General features: G+C 38.5%; 1 protein-coding gene across 1 annotated transcript in view; it reads right to left on the bottom strand.

Moving 5' to 3' along the window:
- The window catches only part of ccser1 (coiled-coil serine-rich protein 1), an 85,650-nt gene extending 72,054 nt beyond the window's left edge, over nucleotides 1-13,596 (bottom strand). Inside the window, 4 exon segments of the mRNA XM_046872376.1 lie at nucleotides 5,132-5,316; nucleotides 11,457-12,095; nucleotides 12,098-12,610; nucleotides 13,417-13,596. Coding sequence (XP_046728332.1) covers nucleotides 5,132-5,316; nucleotides 11,457-12,095; nucleotides 12,098-12,584 — 1,311 coding nt within the window. The 5' untranslated portion in view covers nucleotides 12,585-12,610; nucleotides 13,417-13,596.
- Between the last annotated feature and the right edge of the window lie 2,461 nt (nucleotides 13,597-16,057).

Here is a 16,057-nt window from a genome sequence, read left to right as displayed (position 1 = left end):
ACACATTACAGGTAAATTTGTGTTGCTTTGAAGCTCTTTTGTGGTTTGTGGTTCAGATCTCCTTTGAAGACTAATGGTATCTGTAATGTACCAGGAATAATTCAGCCCCAAAACTGGTTGCCTCTGCCAGAAGGATCAGACTTGACCATGAGCCAAACATACTTCAAAATAACATAGGAATGTTCTAGAAAGGCAAAATCAATACTTTAAATAGATTTTGGTATCTACAGGTGAGTCCTGCTGACAAGCCCTAGACAAAGCTGAAAAGAAACGTCCACATTTATATAACGAAGAACACTAAAGGAGGTTAAAATATTCTACATGAAGGAGAAGTCTCTACAATATCCCCCTAAAGGCATCTCAAACTTCATTAGATTATACAGGAAAAGTCTCTTTCTTTCTCTCTCTCTTTCTGATGAAAGCACAACATAAAATATCAACCAATGATTTGTATAAAGGGATTGCAGGACAGCTTTTTGCTTTTAGTACCCTACATTATATACCCTTTGAGCACACAAAGCATCACTAATAGTAACTGATACTGTAAGTTCCTACTGTTGTTCATTTGCAGGAAATGTGCCATGCAAGGTTTGGAGCCATTACGCGAAAGAAGAATAAAAAAAAACTATGAAAGTCATTAACACCACAGCAACAAATATCAAACATCTTAATTACCCAGTGAATACGTTTCCTGCTTTAGTCAGGTGTCTGTTCTGCCTAAAAACCACTAGACATGAATCAGAAGTAGCACTTCCTCTTATGCTTCGGAAACTAAATCCAAACAATAGAACAGGATACACAATAGGGCCAAGTTCTCTTTGAGAATTAAACTGGATGTGGAACTGCTTTAATGTTCATGCTCACGTTGAATAATCTGCCTACACACAAAAGATTTATAAAGAATTTGATACAGGAATCTACGTAAAATGATTATAAAATTCGACTAAAAAACTTTAAAAGATTAATAGTAATACTTCCTAAAAGAACAGAAGCATATTATATATATATATATATATACATACATATATACACACACACACACACACACACACACACACATTATTATTATCATTATTATTATTATTGTATAATAACGTTTGTGGACACCATACCATGAGATTCATATGCACTTTTTAACATTTCGATGCACATTTAGTCTGCTTTTGCTGTTATAATATCCTCCTTCTTAAAGGAACATGTTCCATTAGATTTTGGAATGTGCTTGTAGAGATTTCTGTTTATTCAACCATAAAAGCTTTAAAAAAAAAACTCAGCAGTGAGGAGGCCTGGAGTGCGATCAGCGTTCCAATTAATCCCAAAGGTGTTCGAGCAAGATATTTCACTCCAACCCATGTAAACCGTATTTTCATAAAGCTTGCTTTGTGCACAGGAGCACTGTCATTTTATTTTAGGTTTATTTGAGGTTTAGGATGCCCTGGTGTGTTTTTTTTCTGATTTTTTTTTTTTATTTTTAAATCCTGTCTTGATGATGAGTTCTGAAAGATATAACCTCATGAAACGGCTCTTCATACTGAGGTACTGCTTTCAGTTCTGCACTGCCGTGGCGACTGTATCGATTGCATTCCACGCCTGCTAATTAACATAACCAGCAGTAATAAAACGGACTGCAAAGCCAGACCATAATGTCTCACCTGCTGCCTGCTCTTGCACACCCTTTTGTAATGAATATGGCTAATAATAGTCTCGGAGTTAATACATACTGAAGCACTAGTGAGTGTTCAAGGGGCCTGGAGAGCTATTTATTATGCTTTCTGAAGTAAAGTTTCTCAGGGGAAAAGACACATCCGTATTTACCCACAGTAAAAAAAGAAATCTGTGCATTCCTGGTAGACATCCATCTGAAAACCAGAATGTTAGTCACTGTGTAATGAGGCTCAGTATGCTTTATTAGCTTACAAAATCCGAAAGCCTCGGCTTCAGGGATCATTTTTATTTTTTTGTTATACAGGGAGGTTTGAATTTTTTTTTATTGTGTACACGATCACCAAACGTTTGGCACGCTTTCAGGGACTTTGCATTTTGCTTTTGTTGTTTTCTGCCGTTTTCTGCATATGTATGCGATGCCATGCTTTCAAGTGCCATATCAAACCCATAGTGGACAAGTCCTTGGGCATTGTACCCCCTCTCCATAATTGGCATAAACAGTGACTGCAAATCCCTTGCAGAAACGATGAAACGTTTACACAGGGTCGAGATTTTCACTGTTGAGCTCCTGCTGCTCAAACCGAACACTAACACCTGCATGGACTGGTGCAGAACAGGAAAAGAAACAAACAGCATTTAAAATCGTGTTCCACTTTTCAATACTGTAAGATTTGACACTTGGACACAGACATATTTCATCTTTTTTTCCCCCCCAAATATAACAAAAAGGATGTAACTGAAGACGCCACTTTTGATATCCATGGGATATAAAGTCTACATCCCCTGTTACAGTTTTTCTCAGTTGCTTTGGAGCGTTTCTCGATCAAAAATGTAATTCTCAAAAAGTACTTGTTCAACCTCCACATCGTGTAGTCAATTGTGCACATCGTAAAAGCAATTTCTCGTCACTTTGAACAAATTGCCAATGCTTCGGTACATTCATTTAACCGATCGTGTGCAATTGTCTGCTGTCTCCTACATTATCAGATGTCTATATTATACTGATTTTCAACTGATTAGTTTTGACCCCCAAAACATCTCAGCATCAGTTCATTGCATAAGTAATTCATCTGTCAAGCTTAAACTCCTATTAAACTGATGAATTGTGCAGATGAATCTTAAAAGTCACCGATGAAGGCGAGTGCTTGGCATCAGATCGACCAATGATCAACCGGTTCTCTAAAATAAGTCAAAGGTGAATCTAGTGTACCTTCAATTGGCGAGTGTATACAGACAGAGCAAAACACAATTACAATTTTCTAAAAATGGATGAATAACAGTACAGTAAAAGTGTGAAATCCGGTCTGGTCTCTTGCAATCAATATCCCACATACAGTAATGTGTACATTTGTGCTGTTGAAATCCATAGATGACATACAGAAGAAATTCAGCCTTGTGCATTTTCAATCATTGTGACCCAAAGCATAGTTTACATCAGGAAATATTGAAGCTGTGCGCCGTCATACCTACGACACGACTGAACATTTTGACGATCTTGTTTGTGAACAATGACAAAATGACTTGTTATTCTGAAGACAATCAGATGTTCATTGACAAATACTTACTTCTGAGAGCTGAACTAATGATTTTGAGGAAAGTACAGGCTTTGGCAAGAAATCCAATGAGTTGTGCTCAAAACTAATTGTTTCAAGAATGCACTTACTGCAAATATTAAGAATGATTCAAGAAATGCTCCAAAGCAATTGAGGAACAACTGTACAATGGCAGATTTTGGTATATAATAATAGATATGTTTTGAATCAGGTGCGGCACATCTTTTGCTTTGGCAAAAACATGGTAGATGTGCCAAACTGTAAGGGCATCTTACAACAGAAATAAAGCAGCAATAAAAAATGATGCTGCCACCACCATGTTTCCCTGTGGGATGGTGGTGTTTTGGTTACGTTGTCTTTTGCACCAACAACTACCTTTTGAAATGATGAATTTATTGTCTGTTTCGCCAGTTGATTTGGGGTAATTTAGTTGAGTGATGATGCTCTTTACAGTGTTCCATGGAAAATATACAGATTTGGAAATTTTATACCCATCTCCAGATCGATATCTTTCAATAAGTTGGACACTATGCATGCCTTGTAAGCTCTTTCCAGCTTACAGATGATCTTTAAGTGGGATTGATCTGATTTCATCGATGCCAGCTGTACAGTAATTACTTTTCAATGAAGATAGAATGTGATTGGTGCATTCTAAACACAGTCACGTCCCCAATTATTTAAGATGTGTTCACCTTTATTCAACCAGGCTACAAAAAACTTTTTTTTTTACCCATATACACAAAAAAAACCTGCCATTTTTACTAAGTATGTGCAGCCTTTTTTAACCACTGTACCAAACTTAGTGTGTTTGTTTTAGCGGAGAAGTTCAACGGTCGTGTTCCAAAGCAATAATTCCCATGTAATTACAGTACAGCCGTGGACAAGCAAAAAGTAGATGGTCAAGCCCATGTTCTTCATTAGAGGTTCACGATAAATTGAAGTTATATATACAGATTTGGTAAACACCTAACTTAAATCGCTCATAAAAGCCCACAGGAATATGACTTGTAAATCTAGGCAAGTTTTTAGAACTAGTGCTCCAAAAAAAACTCACAAATCTCTTGCTTCTGTTGCCTGTGTTTAGCCAGCCAAGGTGCTGAAGCAGGAAGCACAAAAAGCCAGAAGGCAGGACCTTTGTGACTCTGGAAGCACACAGATAGTGCTGAGCATGCCTAAGTAAACAGATCTGCCTCTTCAGTTTAGATGTGTGTTTTTTCCCCCTTGGGGTGAAAAGTTAATCTTTTTTTAAAGAACGGAGGCAATGACTAGGTAAGATGGTGTGTACTCCAGATATGGCACCTTGCCTTCTAAAAGAGCTGGATTGTTTGTTTAGCACCAGAAAAAAAAGATAGATGTGTGTGAAGGTGAACCTAGGTCAATTGTGAAAGATTTAAACTGTTCTTCAATGAGAGTCAGAGGCCAGTTGAAAAATAATGAGTAAGGAAAATGTTTGCAAGCATGCATGATAAATGAGCGTGCATAAAACTCCCTAGAAGGGACGAGCAAAATCTCTGGATACCACAGTAAATTTGATGGAGCATATTATATTCTAGATTTTAGACTTTTTGCCTAAGCACAAGGGAAATCTGTGTGGGAGATGAACGAATCCAACTCTCATTTTAAAACACAGAGCTACCAACTTTACGATACTCATGATATCTAGTTAGTATACTTTTTACCCCCCTCCAGTGTACTACCTTCGTAAGTGTTTGATTAGATGTGGAATGGATCATTTAACACTGCGTTATTAAGGTTGGGGTACCGAGTGTTCCTTCCTTCAAATCCCTACCAGATTTAAACCGAAAATTATTGGCAATCAGCACCATCTATTTTTCTAATGGTTCGAAATGAATATATACAGCAGAACGTGCCACCTTCCCCGATGCTGTAATGATCTTGATGACCCTGCTTACCAGGCTGCCCAGTTTGGAGGATGAGGAGTTGGTTCTGTGTTTAACCAGCATGCTGGTTTCCATGCAGGTATGCTCTTTAAGGTTGAGGTGGAGTCTTGGTCCTCCGGCTCCCTCTGAAGCTGAGCGCAGCCTCCGCTCTAAACGGATCACCTCACGTCGTGGACTCATACTGCTGGACATGGACACTGTGGTGAATGAAAACACATGAGATGTGGTGAGATTCCAAAAACAAGAAATCTTTTTTTTTTTTGTAAGTCGCACTGGTGAGGAAAACGCACAAACAAACACAAACAACAAACAGCCTTCCATTAAAGTGTATTTACATCCAGCTGCAATAGAACCAAGATCTCAGAAGTAGAATCCGAATACTTTATTGATCCCATAGGGAAACTGTTGGGTTGCAGTTGCTCTTAGTAAAAAATAAAGTAAAGTTTAAAGTAAAACAAAATAATAAAATGTACATATTAATTTATATATTAAATGAAATGGAACTAAATGTGCAGTAGTAGTAAAAAAGATGGCAGAAAGGTCAGACTACAATGAGAGTTCCACAAGTTTTTGCACATGCAACAATTATTGTTATTATAATTATTATTATTATACTGAAATTTTTGCAAAAATGTATTTTCTATATAAATAAATCTTAATTTTTATACCTAATTAATTATTATATTCTATATAAATCCAGGCATTGTACATAAAATACATTATTTTAATTTATTTATTTTTATATTTAGAGATTACTTTACATGCCCCTGTCTCAGAACCTAGTAAGAAGAGGCTTAAGTTCCAGAACTATTATAATGTCCCAGCCCCTGTGATGAGGACGTGGGATTGCGGGATAGCAAAAGGCCACTACAGTTTCAGGTTCAAATTCTTGCATTGAACAGAAGCTGGTTCTACACATACTGTGTTCTGCCATACAGTAGGCCAGCATTCTCAATGTCCCGACCTTCATGCTGAAAACTTGTATGGCCTAATCTTCGTTAGCAGGGAGCTTTTTAATGAGAACAAACTATAGGATGGATGTTAGGATCCAATCCGATTGGAGTGATTGAGGCTGGCTCCAAGGCCTGTCTGTGTTATTAATCTGTACAACAAAAATATACTTTAACTATATTAACTAGTGCTGCGGATCAGCAAATGCGTACCACGATACAGGGGTCGCGTTTCGGTATGTTGCCAGAAGCGAGGCGATATATTGGGATATTTCTTAGTTTAGGAAAAGGATATAATTTGAGTAAATCTGTCATTAAGAGCACACCAATATATGCAAACCTTAAAGTAATTCAAAGAGAACACAGTGGGATCTGGACCCGTATCACCCCTCAGTGTCATCAAGTGTTTTGCAATACACAATATACTTCTCTTTTTTTTAAACATATGCACATAGTCGTTACACATCTAATATGAAGTGGGATTGATGATGATGATGATGATGATGATTGTATTTTATTATTAGTATTACTATTTGCATTGGGCTAGTAGTAAAAAGCTAAAAGCTACACTCCTAGAAAAGCAAGAAAATAAAGAGCAAGAAAGACTTTTATTTCTTCTATAAAGGTAGAGAATCCAGTCGGACAAAGCAGGACAAGCATGTCACATGCTCTCGCAAGTGCATTCCGCACTAAATTTAGGTTTTTGTATATAGCAATTAAGCCTCGTCTGGTTATGTGAGCGAACACTAACAGCACGTGTAGTTTCTGAGCTTTTTAATGACATTTTCACATTTTCCCATCTTTAAAACAAACCACACATAAACAGAACATGTGCCTTCGGCGCAAGACGGTCAACGTCGCTACTACTTCCGGGGGCAAAGGGAAAAGTTACCTATAATAGTTTTTACAGCTGTTTACGTTTAGAGATAAATGACTGCTATCTATCTAGTGGTCGGTATATAAACTGAAAACGAAACAATGGCATGAATCTTTTTTTATTTCGATATTGAGAATCGATACAGTATCTCTGAGCAAAATATCGTGATACTCACGTGTCTCGATATTTTCTTACACCCTAATATTAAGTTTTAAATAAATTCTAAAATTTGCTAGTTACAATGATAATTCAATGTAAATAAAAAAAAACGCCTGCTTCAGTGCAAGTAAATGAAATAATGAAACTCTCTGATCTTTTGCGGTTTAACCTCGGTCTGTTTTCATTTGTGTGCCACCACTGTGCCAAGTTTCTACATTTAAATCGATAAAATAATTGAATACGCTATCTGAGAGCTTTTATGTCCTAACACGTTGCTTTAGTTACATAGCGTTTGAAATATATTTACATATAGTGCACATAATTTGATCTGCCCGGTGGTTTACAAGGTTTTCAGATTCATTTGCACCTCAACATTAGTTCAACAAAACCTGCAGCACAATTACCTGTGCTTATACCTACTGTACATACTGGAGCAGCCAGGAATTAGTGAGCAATAGCAAATTATATGGTGTCAAAATGTACAAATTGACAACATGAAGACACAACGGCGTTCGTCAACATGCCTGTGACGACGGCCAAATCCACATGGCAAAAGCACATTCAGGAATTATCTTTCAATTAACAGCTACAACGAGTACAGTTTACTTTCTCCAGCATAAGCTTTAAAAAAAACTAGAGAGAGACCCTGAGAGCAGCCTGTACAGGAAGAAATTCAATACAGTTGAACAACAAAGTCTGCCTTCTACAAAACCTCTTAACCACCAGAATTTTGGAGAAGCAGAAATGTTTTTTTAGATCTGTTATTAAACAACAGCGAGATGTTAAAGTTTCAGCGAGTCGATCATTTCACAGCCATTATTCGAACTTCCTTCCAAATGTAAGAAAAACATTTTTAAATAATAATACAGTCATGGGGAAAGAAAAGCAAACCCTTTTTCTATTCTGTATTCCCTTTTTCTACTCAATAGGAACTAAACAACTATTGTCCTCACCAATTTCTATAAACAAACACACCTCAGGTGACAAAAAAAAAAAAAAAACACAATAAATTTCAATACGAAACTATATTTCCCCCCAAAAAGAAACAATATTCAGAAACCAGATGGGATCTAAGTTGAGTACATTACTTTACTTCCTTCCTTTTTCCAGTCTTATTAATATTTAGTAATCATCAGTCAGGTGTCACCAATGAAATACTCAAAATAAATCCAGACTGCATTTGTAAAAGTGACATTTGGTGCAGTTCGGTGTTCTGAAGCAATCAGATGTGTCCACATTATGTCATGAAGAAAGAATTTCAGCAATAACCTCAGAGAAGCAGCTGATTATCTCTCTGAGAAGGGTCATAAGGCCACCAAATTATTAGCCATTTAACATTCTATAGACAGACACTGTTTAAAATTGCCTCATTAGGCGTGTTATATGGTTATATTAATGACATTACAATCAAAAAAAGACTAGCAAAAGAAGTTCTGTTTGATAGGTGGATAAGAAAAAGCCTTTTCTTTCCAATAAGGATAGAACTCATTTTCTGAGCAAACCACAAAAGCTCTAAAACAATATCTTCTGAAGTGATAAGACCAGCCTCGAGAAGCTACACAGAGTTATGTTTTGTGGAAAGCAACACAGCATATTACCACAAAAACTTCACACCCACTACGAAGCACAGGATCAGAGAGGCAAAGACTAGGATTTGTTTTATATCAACAGAAGCTGTTAAAAGCGACAATCTTCACTATATATAGGAATGTCCTTAAGACGAATTTCCAGGAGCTTAAGATGGGCCAAAAACGGGGCATGCGAAGGACTTGGAACACACCAGAAAATCAACATTTGAACAGCAAACCAAAAAAAAAAAATTACAAAAGTGCTAGAACGGCCAAGTTAAGGTCCAGATGTCAAACCCATTGAGATCTTAAAGAAAGCTGTCATAAAGAAAAACCCGTACATATCAATAAACTGCAGCATTGTTGTACATAAAAAAAAAAAAAGACTAGGCCAAAAGTTCTGCATAAGGATAAGAGACTAAAAAACTCAAAGAAAACACGTCTTTCACGTTACCGTTGCTAAATGCGATTCTACATTTTATTTTATTTTACTAACTGATGATCTGAATCTGAATATTAGAAGTTTTTAAGCCTGATAAATAAATACAAACTGAATTTATCTATTAAAAACCTTAGATTATTAAAAAGGGGTTCCTACCTGTCTAAAGTACAGTACAGACCAAAAGTTTGGACACACCTTCTCATTCAAAGAGTTTTCTTTATTTTCATGACTATGAAAATTGTAGAGTCACACTGAAGGCATCAAGGGCTATTTGACCAAGAAGGAGAGTGATGGGGTGCTGCGCCAGATGACCTGGCCTCCACAGTCACCGGACCCAAACCCAATCGAGATGGTTTAGGGGTGAGCTGGACCGCAGAGTGAAGGCAAAAGGGCCAACAAGTGCCAAGCATCTCTCGGGGAACTGCTTCAAGACTGTTGGAAGACCATTTCAGGTGACTACCTCTTGAAGCTCATCAAGAGAATGCCAAGAATGTGCAAAGCAGTAATCAAAGCAAAAGGTGGCTACTTTGAAGAACCTAGAATATGACATTTTTCAGTTGTTTCACACTTTTTTGTTATGTATATAATTCCATATATAATTCCACATGTGTTAATTCATAGTTTTGATGCCTTCAGTGTGAATTTACAATTTTCATAGTCATGAAAATAAAGAAAACTCTTTGAATGAGAAGGTGTCCACATTTTTGGTCTGTACTGTATAAATAAAGCTTGGCATAATGATATTTATCTGTTTCCTACCTTGATAATTAATTGTTGATAATTATTGTGAGAAATCATTAACATGATCAGTGTCTTCACATCATTAATTATTAATATGAACATATAGTTAAAAGGAAAAAACAGCAAATTTGTTATTTCAGAAGTGTGTATCAAACTGGTAGCCCTTCACATTAATCAGTACCCAAGAAGTAGCTCTCAGTTTCAAAAAGGTTGGTGACCCCTGATCTAGTGGAACATAAGGAGTCCACAAACTTTTTTCCATATAGTGTAACAGGGAACAAAATTAATGACTGAATTGAGCAACTTAAGTGAAGTCAATATTTACTCTGTATGCAGACTCGTCCTATGCCGGCACCCCACCTGAATTTCTGGGAGGCACATTCAGATTATTAAAATGCCCCTCGTGTAGTTCAGCTCAACCTGTATTGACTTGAGCTCCTGAGACAGCCGTTTTTTAGTTGTGTCTAGACTAGCGCCTTTAAAGACAAGCGCTTGTCATCATTAAAAAACGATCTACATGCCATATACGAGGAGCGAGATAAGAACAGCGCTGGCCTTTTGCGTATTTCCGAAGTCAAAGCATGATATATTGTGGGTACGGCAAACTGGCAGACAGCGGAGCTTGATCTAATACTACTTGAGTCGATATTGTGGAAGATAAATGGGCTTAATTTCAAAATCTGAATCGCTTGTAAAGGAAACACTTCTAGTTTTGACAAAAGGATAAAAAAATAATAAATAAATAAAAGTCATGGACTACTTTGTTGCTCTGTAAAAGATTAAGATGCTAAGTTTGAAATACTGCTCTGTACAAGCTTTAGTTAGACATTTCTACTACTTTTTCTGAAAGATTTTATTTACCATAGCCTGATCATTTACTATAAAATGTAAATAAACCGTACGCGCGACTAACGCTGGCAATGCAGGTAACGGTTCTGTCTTCAGTCAAATTCTGAGAGCCGAATGAGTAAGAAAACCAAATGGGATTACTTAACAGCGGTCACATTATAATCCCTTTGTGAGTTAACGCTTTGTGAGCTTTAAGGGTTTCTGGTTTGTACACAATGAAGGAGCACAAACAAACACAGATTCGGTTTATTTTGGCTCGGAAGAGGGTTTGAAAAAAAAAAAAATGATGCCATACTACATACCTCATGGAACCCTACTTCAATTACAGTACGCTGTGGTATATAATGTTTCCTTCTAAGCGTAGCCTCGGGTCACCGACATTCCATTTCAACACCGACGTAGTGTTGAAAAACATTAACGAATGTGTTTGCAATTAAACTGTAACTGAACCCAGTTTAAAGCTCATGCGTTAAAATCTGATAAACAGCAAATGATCTTTTGCGATCAAGAAAAGCAAACAAGGAACTAGATGAAACAATGAGTGACTTTTATAAGGGATCCTGAGCTCCAACTGAAATCTTTGCTTTTCTAACTCGTGCACTCCTATTTATAGCCTTACGGTATTTTTAGTCCTGTTTGTACTGAGAAATGTTTTTCTCTTCCATGTTATTTATGCTGTAAATGTAAACGAGTGCTGGTTATTGTGTGAACATTACTCAGAGTACTCCCCTGAATTCTCTCTTCATCATACCTGTGTGAGGTTTCCTCAGATAGCTTGGTCTGCTCTCCAGTTTGCCATGGCCTGCTGCTTTTCCTAGATGCTGGACCAGCACAGTATTTCGGTGCATTCTTTCTCTGGGCTCTGCGTTGGAGCTGCTCTCCTCACTCAGCTCCGGGTTCGGCTTGTTTTCGCTCGCCTCGATGTGATCCTGGTCCTGATGCTGCACTTCTGCTGTATTCAGTGTTTCTGGCTCGGTTTGGACGGTGGTACTATCGCACTGCGTGTTGGCAGTTTGGCTAATGTCTGGCAGTACAGGCTTCTCCAGAGTACACTGCTCGGGTTTGGCACACGTCTGTGTGGTAGATACACATTGGTCGATATTCTCAGGAGGGACGACTTCAGCTGGACTCGGGACAGGTAAAGCATCCACTTCAGAGACGGTGTCCTCGGTGACATGGACGAAGTCTGAGGGTGTAATGGCTGTTGTGCGGTCTTCGGAAACGATTGGGGATTGAAGCGAGCTCTCGGCAAGCTCGCCAGGCCAGGACCCTGGAGTTCCTGTCTTTGGAGCATCGTCCTTGCCTTGATTATGTTCAACCTGGTTGGAGGAGTTCTTGGAAAAGCGATGGTGAGCTGAAAAGGACTTGGGGAGAAGCTTTTTTGGTTTGGAAGACTCTTGCTGCTGACATCATCCATGAAACCTGAATCGTCACCCTCATTCGTCCCTGAGCTGATGCAGTTGATGAAAACATTGCGGCTGTTTGGAGCTTTCTCAAAATCCTCCGTCTGGGAGCGACTGAGCTTCTTCTTGTGTCCTCCAAATCCGAACGAGTGGCGCGTCTTGTGATTGCAACCGTCGTTGAAGCTCGGCTCGGACAGCCGGCTGCGATTGTCTGCACTGAGTTGGCTGGAATCAGCACGCGGCTCGCTGTTCCTCTTGCTGTGAAAGCTGATCGACGGGGTTCGGAAAAGACTTCGCCGTTTTCCCGTGCTGCTGGAGCTCGAGTTGGTGCTTGAAGGAGAGGACGTGTGCACGCCGTTACCTACGCCACCGGAGGACGGAGATGATGGCAGAGAGTCCTGCCTCTTCCTTACACTGCGCCTGAAGATGGGCAACCTGGAGACCAGGGTGGAGCGGCGTGGCCCTGATTCACCCATCAGGGATGAGCACCCAAGCTGTCGATCTGATCAAACGAAAAAAAGAATATAACCGTTATAATCAATTAAATGTTACGCATGCTAAAACAATCCCATCTGCCTTGCGCCTTGTTTGTTAAACAAAGGAGTGTGAAAGTGACTGAGAAACTATAGGTGCTTTGAAACTAAACTGAACAGAGAACACCCATTTTTACACGCCTATTGTTGGAATGCAGGTTTCATTCCAGTCTGGAAACAAAACAAAAGTGCATTCACGCATGCAATACTCAGAAAAGAATCTAACAAGGTTACTGTTTGTTTTTTGTTTTGAACACATGAACACCTGCACAGTGCACAGCATCCAGGCTGACATCATCACACTGAGTGTTTACGTTGATGTGACACACACCTGACAGCCTGCAGCGCCTGAACGCACGGAGGCAAAGCAGATCCGAGATTATTTAGCAAATAAAAAACGTTTATATTTTTTACGCAGTATCCTGATGACTCTGTACGCATTTTACACTCGTTACTACAAACCGCATGACGTCATCGCCATTAATCCGAGCTGGACCGGGCAGAGACCGGGGCTGGATTCTGACACCTCTGGCCATTATTAATAAAAGCAAGCAAAAATGCATGAAAATAACCTCTACTGTAGAGGAAACGAATAGCTCAGGTTGTGTGTACTGAGGTGAAGAGAGAAATAAGGGCTCTGCCTGTCTATTCCGAGAAACAGGCTACTGTGTATGTTAGCGTCGCTCGCGCGCCCGCGCGCTACAATAACGAGCCCTGCCACGCTAGTCACATCCATGCTAGGTCAGAAGTGTCCGAGTTCATATACAAATCATACCTGAACAAAACCCAACTGATCGCTGCTCTGTTTACCGGCGACTCCAATCACTATTCTGTGGCTGTTGGGTTCCGTCGCATGTCAGTTTCCTCCCAGTAAAAGCCCCGGTAGCACCAGTGCACCTAAAATGACGTGGAGCCTGGCCGTCCGCTTCCGCGTTGCTGCCGCGGTGACGTGAGCACCTTGTCGTCACTCACCGTCAGCGCACAGGTAAGAAATGGCTCAATCCCAAATAGTCTCTTTTCTCTTTCTCTCTCTCTATAAGGAGGCAGCGTGTGAAGGAATGATTCTTCCAACCTATTTAGTGCGATTCATGCACTATTTGGGACTCGGCTGGAAGCTGAAGCATGAAGGACGCCGGTGTCTGGTGTGAGGTTTCATCAGCATCCATAATATTACACAGAAACTGTCACACGCATCTGTAGGTTTCAGCTGTCACGTGTTTCCCTGTGCAAAGGCAGGACGAGGTTATTTGGAAGGGATCATGATGTGATGTGATTTCATTTATTTATTCTGTCAGTCAATTAGTCGTTTGGTGATTCATGCAGTTCACTTATTTATTTATTCATTCTGATATTTATTTATTGAGTCACTCAGCCATTCATACATTCATTCATTCATTCATTCATTCATTCATATATTCAGTCAGTCAGCCATCGATTCGTTCATTCATCCATTCATTCATTCATTCATTAATATATTCAGTCAGTCATCCATTCATTCATTTATCAGTCTATCCATCCATTTATTCATTCATTCGTTCATTCATTCATTCATTAATATATATATATAGTCAGTCAGTCAGTCAGTCAGTCAGTTGTTCATTCATCCATCCATTCATCCATCCATTCATCCATCCATTCATCCATTCATTCATATATTTATTCATTCATTTATTCATTAATATATTCAGTCAGTCATCCATTCATTCATTTATCAGTCTATCCATCCATTTATTCATTCATTCGTTCATTAATTCATTCATTAATATATATAGTCAGTCAGTCAGTCAGTCAGTCGTTCATTCATCCATCCATTCATCCATCCATTCATCCATTCATTCATATATTTATTCATTCATTCATTCACTAATATATTCAGTCAGTCATCCATCCATCCATTAATTCATTCATCCATCCATCCATTCATTGATTCATTCATTTATATATTCAGTCAGTCAGTCATCCATTAAATAATTTATCAATTCATCCATTCATTCATTAATATATTAGTCAGTCAGTCATCCATTCATTCATCCATCCATCCATCCATCTATTCATCCATTGATTCATCCATCCATTCATTCATATATTCAGTCAGTCAGTCATTCAGGTATTCATTCATTTATTCAGTCATGTGTTCATTTCATTTTCATTTTATTTGTATAGCACTTTTAACATAATCATTGTCCCAAAGCAGCTTTACAGAAATAAATGTTTAGAGTATACATTTCTAATTTTGCATTTAAAATTCATTCTATATAAGTTTAGCCCTAATGAGGAAGACAGTGGCCAGGTGACAGGAAAAAACTCCCTGAGAAGTCATGAGGAAGAAACCTTGAGAGGAACCAAATTTCTCATCTGGGTGAAACAAAATATCCATTCCTTATAGTTCCATCATTGTTGAGGTTGTCACTGTTCACTGATGGACAATTGAATGCAAAACTGTTCATGGTAACTGTCGTCCTAAATCATTGTTGCAGACCATTTATATTTTTTACAATCCAAATTTATCTTCATAGTTCTTAAATCTAACCCTACTTCTTTTTCTTCTTCTTTTGGCTGATCCTATTAGGGGTTACCACAGCGGATCATTTGTCTCCACACCCCTCTGTCCTTTACATGTGCCTCTTTCAAACCAACTACCTGCATGTCTTCACTCACCACATCCACTCCGTGGTCTTCCTCTTTTCCTCCTTCCTGGTGGCTCCATTCTCAGCATTCCTCTACAGATTTCCCTCCTCTACACATGTCCAAACCATCTCAATCGCTGTCCCTCTAATAAATTTTTTTTAATCCTGTCCATCCTCGTCACTCCTAATGAAAATCTTAAGTCTATATACCCTGACTATTTTTATGTGATTCATTTATTTATTCATTCCCAGGTTCACTATTAAGGAACATTTCGACCCAGAATTACTACAAATTTGGGAAAATGAATCAATGATATGGTGTTGTGATTATCGGAGATAGGGCTGTGTGATGAGTTTTTACATTTTTATTAGTCATTTAAGGATCAGAGATATATTTCCCCCTTAATCTCAGCTAATTAGACACAAAGCTTTACATGGCTATTATCGTTTTATTTTAATGGATTGTTCTACATGGATGCTTACCTCGTTTAATTAAACGTCGTTTGCATTTTCCTCACTTGGGTGGATTATAGGCTTCACATGAACGTTTTTTTATTATTATTATCTGATTGAGCTATCAGTCACATGGACCAGTTAATGGACCACAAGTCTGCAATACGCTCGATACAGCCGGTATTATCACTGTTAAATAAAACATTTAAAGGAAAGTTTCATGTCACATGCTGAATAATATAATTTTTTTATAACACGTTTATAATCCGTGTATTATCAGGCTTAGTATCTGCCACACCATGTGATGGAGTTGTTGCCATGGAAACCAGACCATTA

This window comes from Silurus meridionalis, chromosome 17, assembly GCF_014805685.1.
Source record: "Silurus meridionalis isolate SWU-2019-XX chromosome 17, ASM1480568v1, whole genome shotgun sequence".
Taxonomy (NCBI): domain Eukaryota; kingdom Metazoa; phylum Chordata; class Actinopteri; order Siluriformes; family Siluridae; genus Silurus; species Silurus meridionalis.
This window is presented reverse-complemented; position numbering and strand designations above follow the sequence as displayed.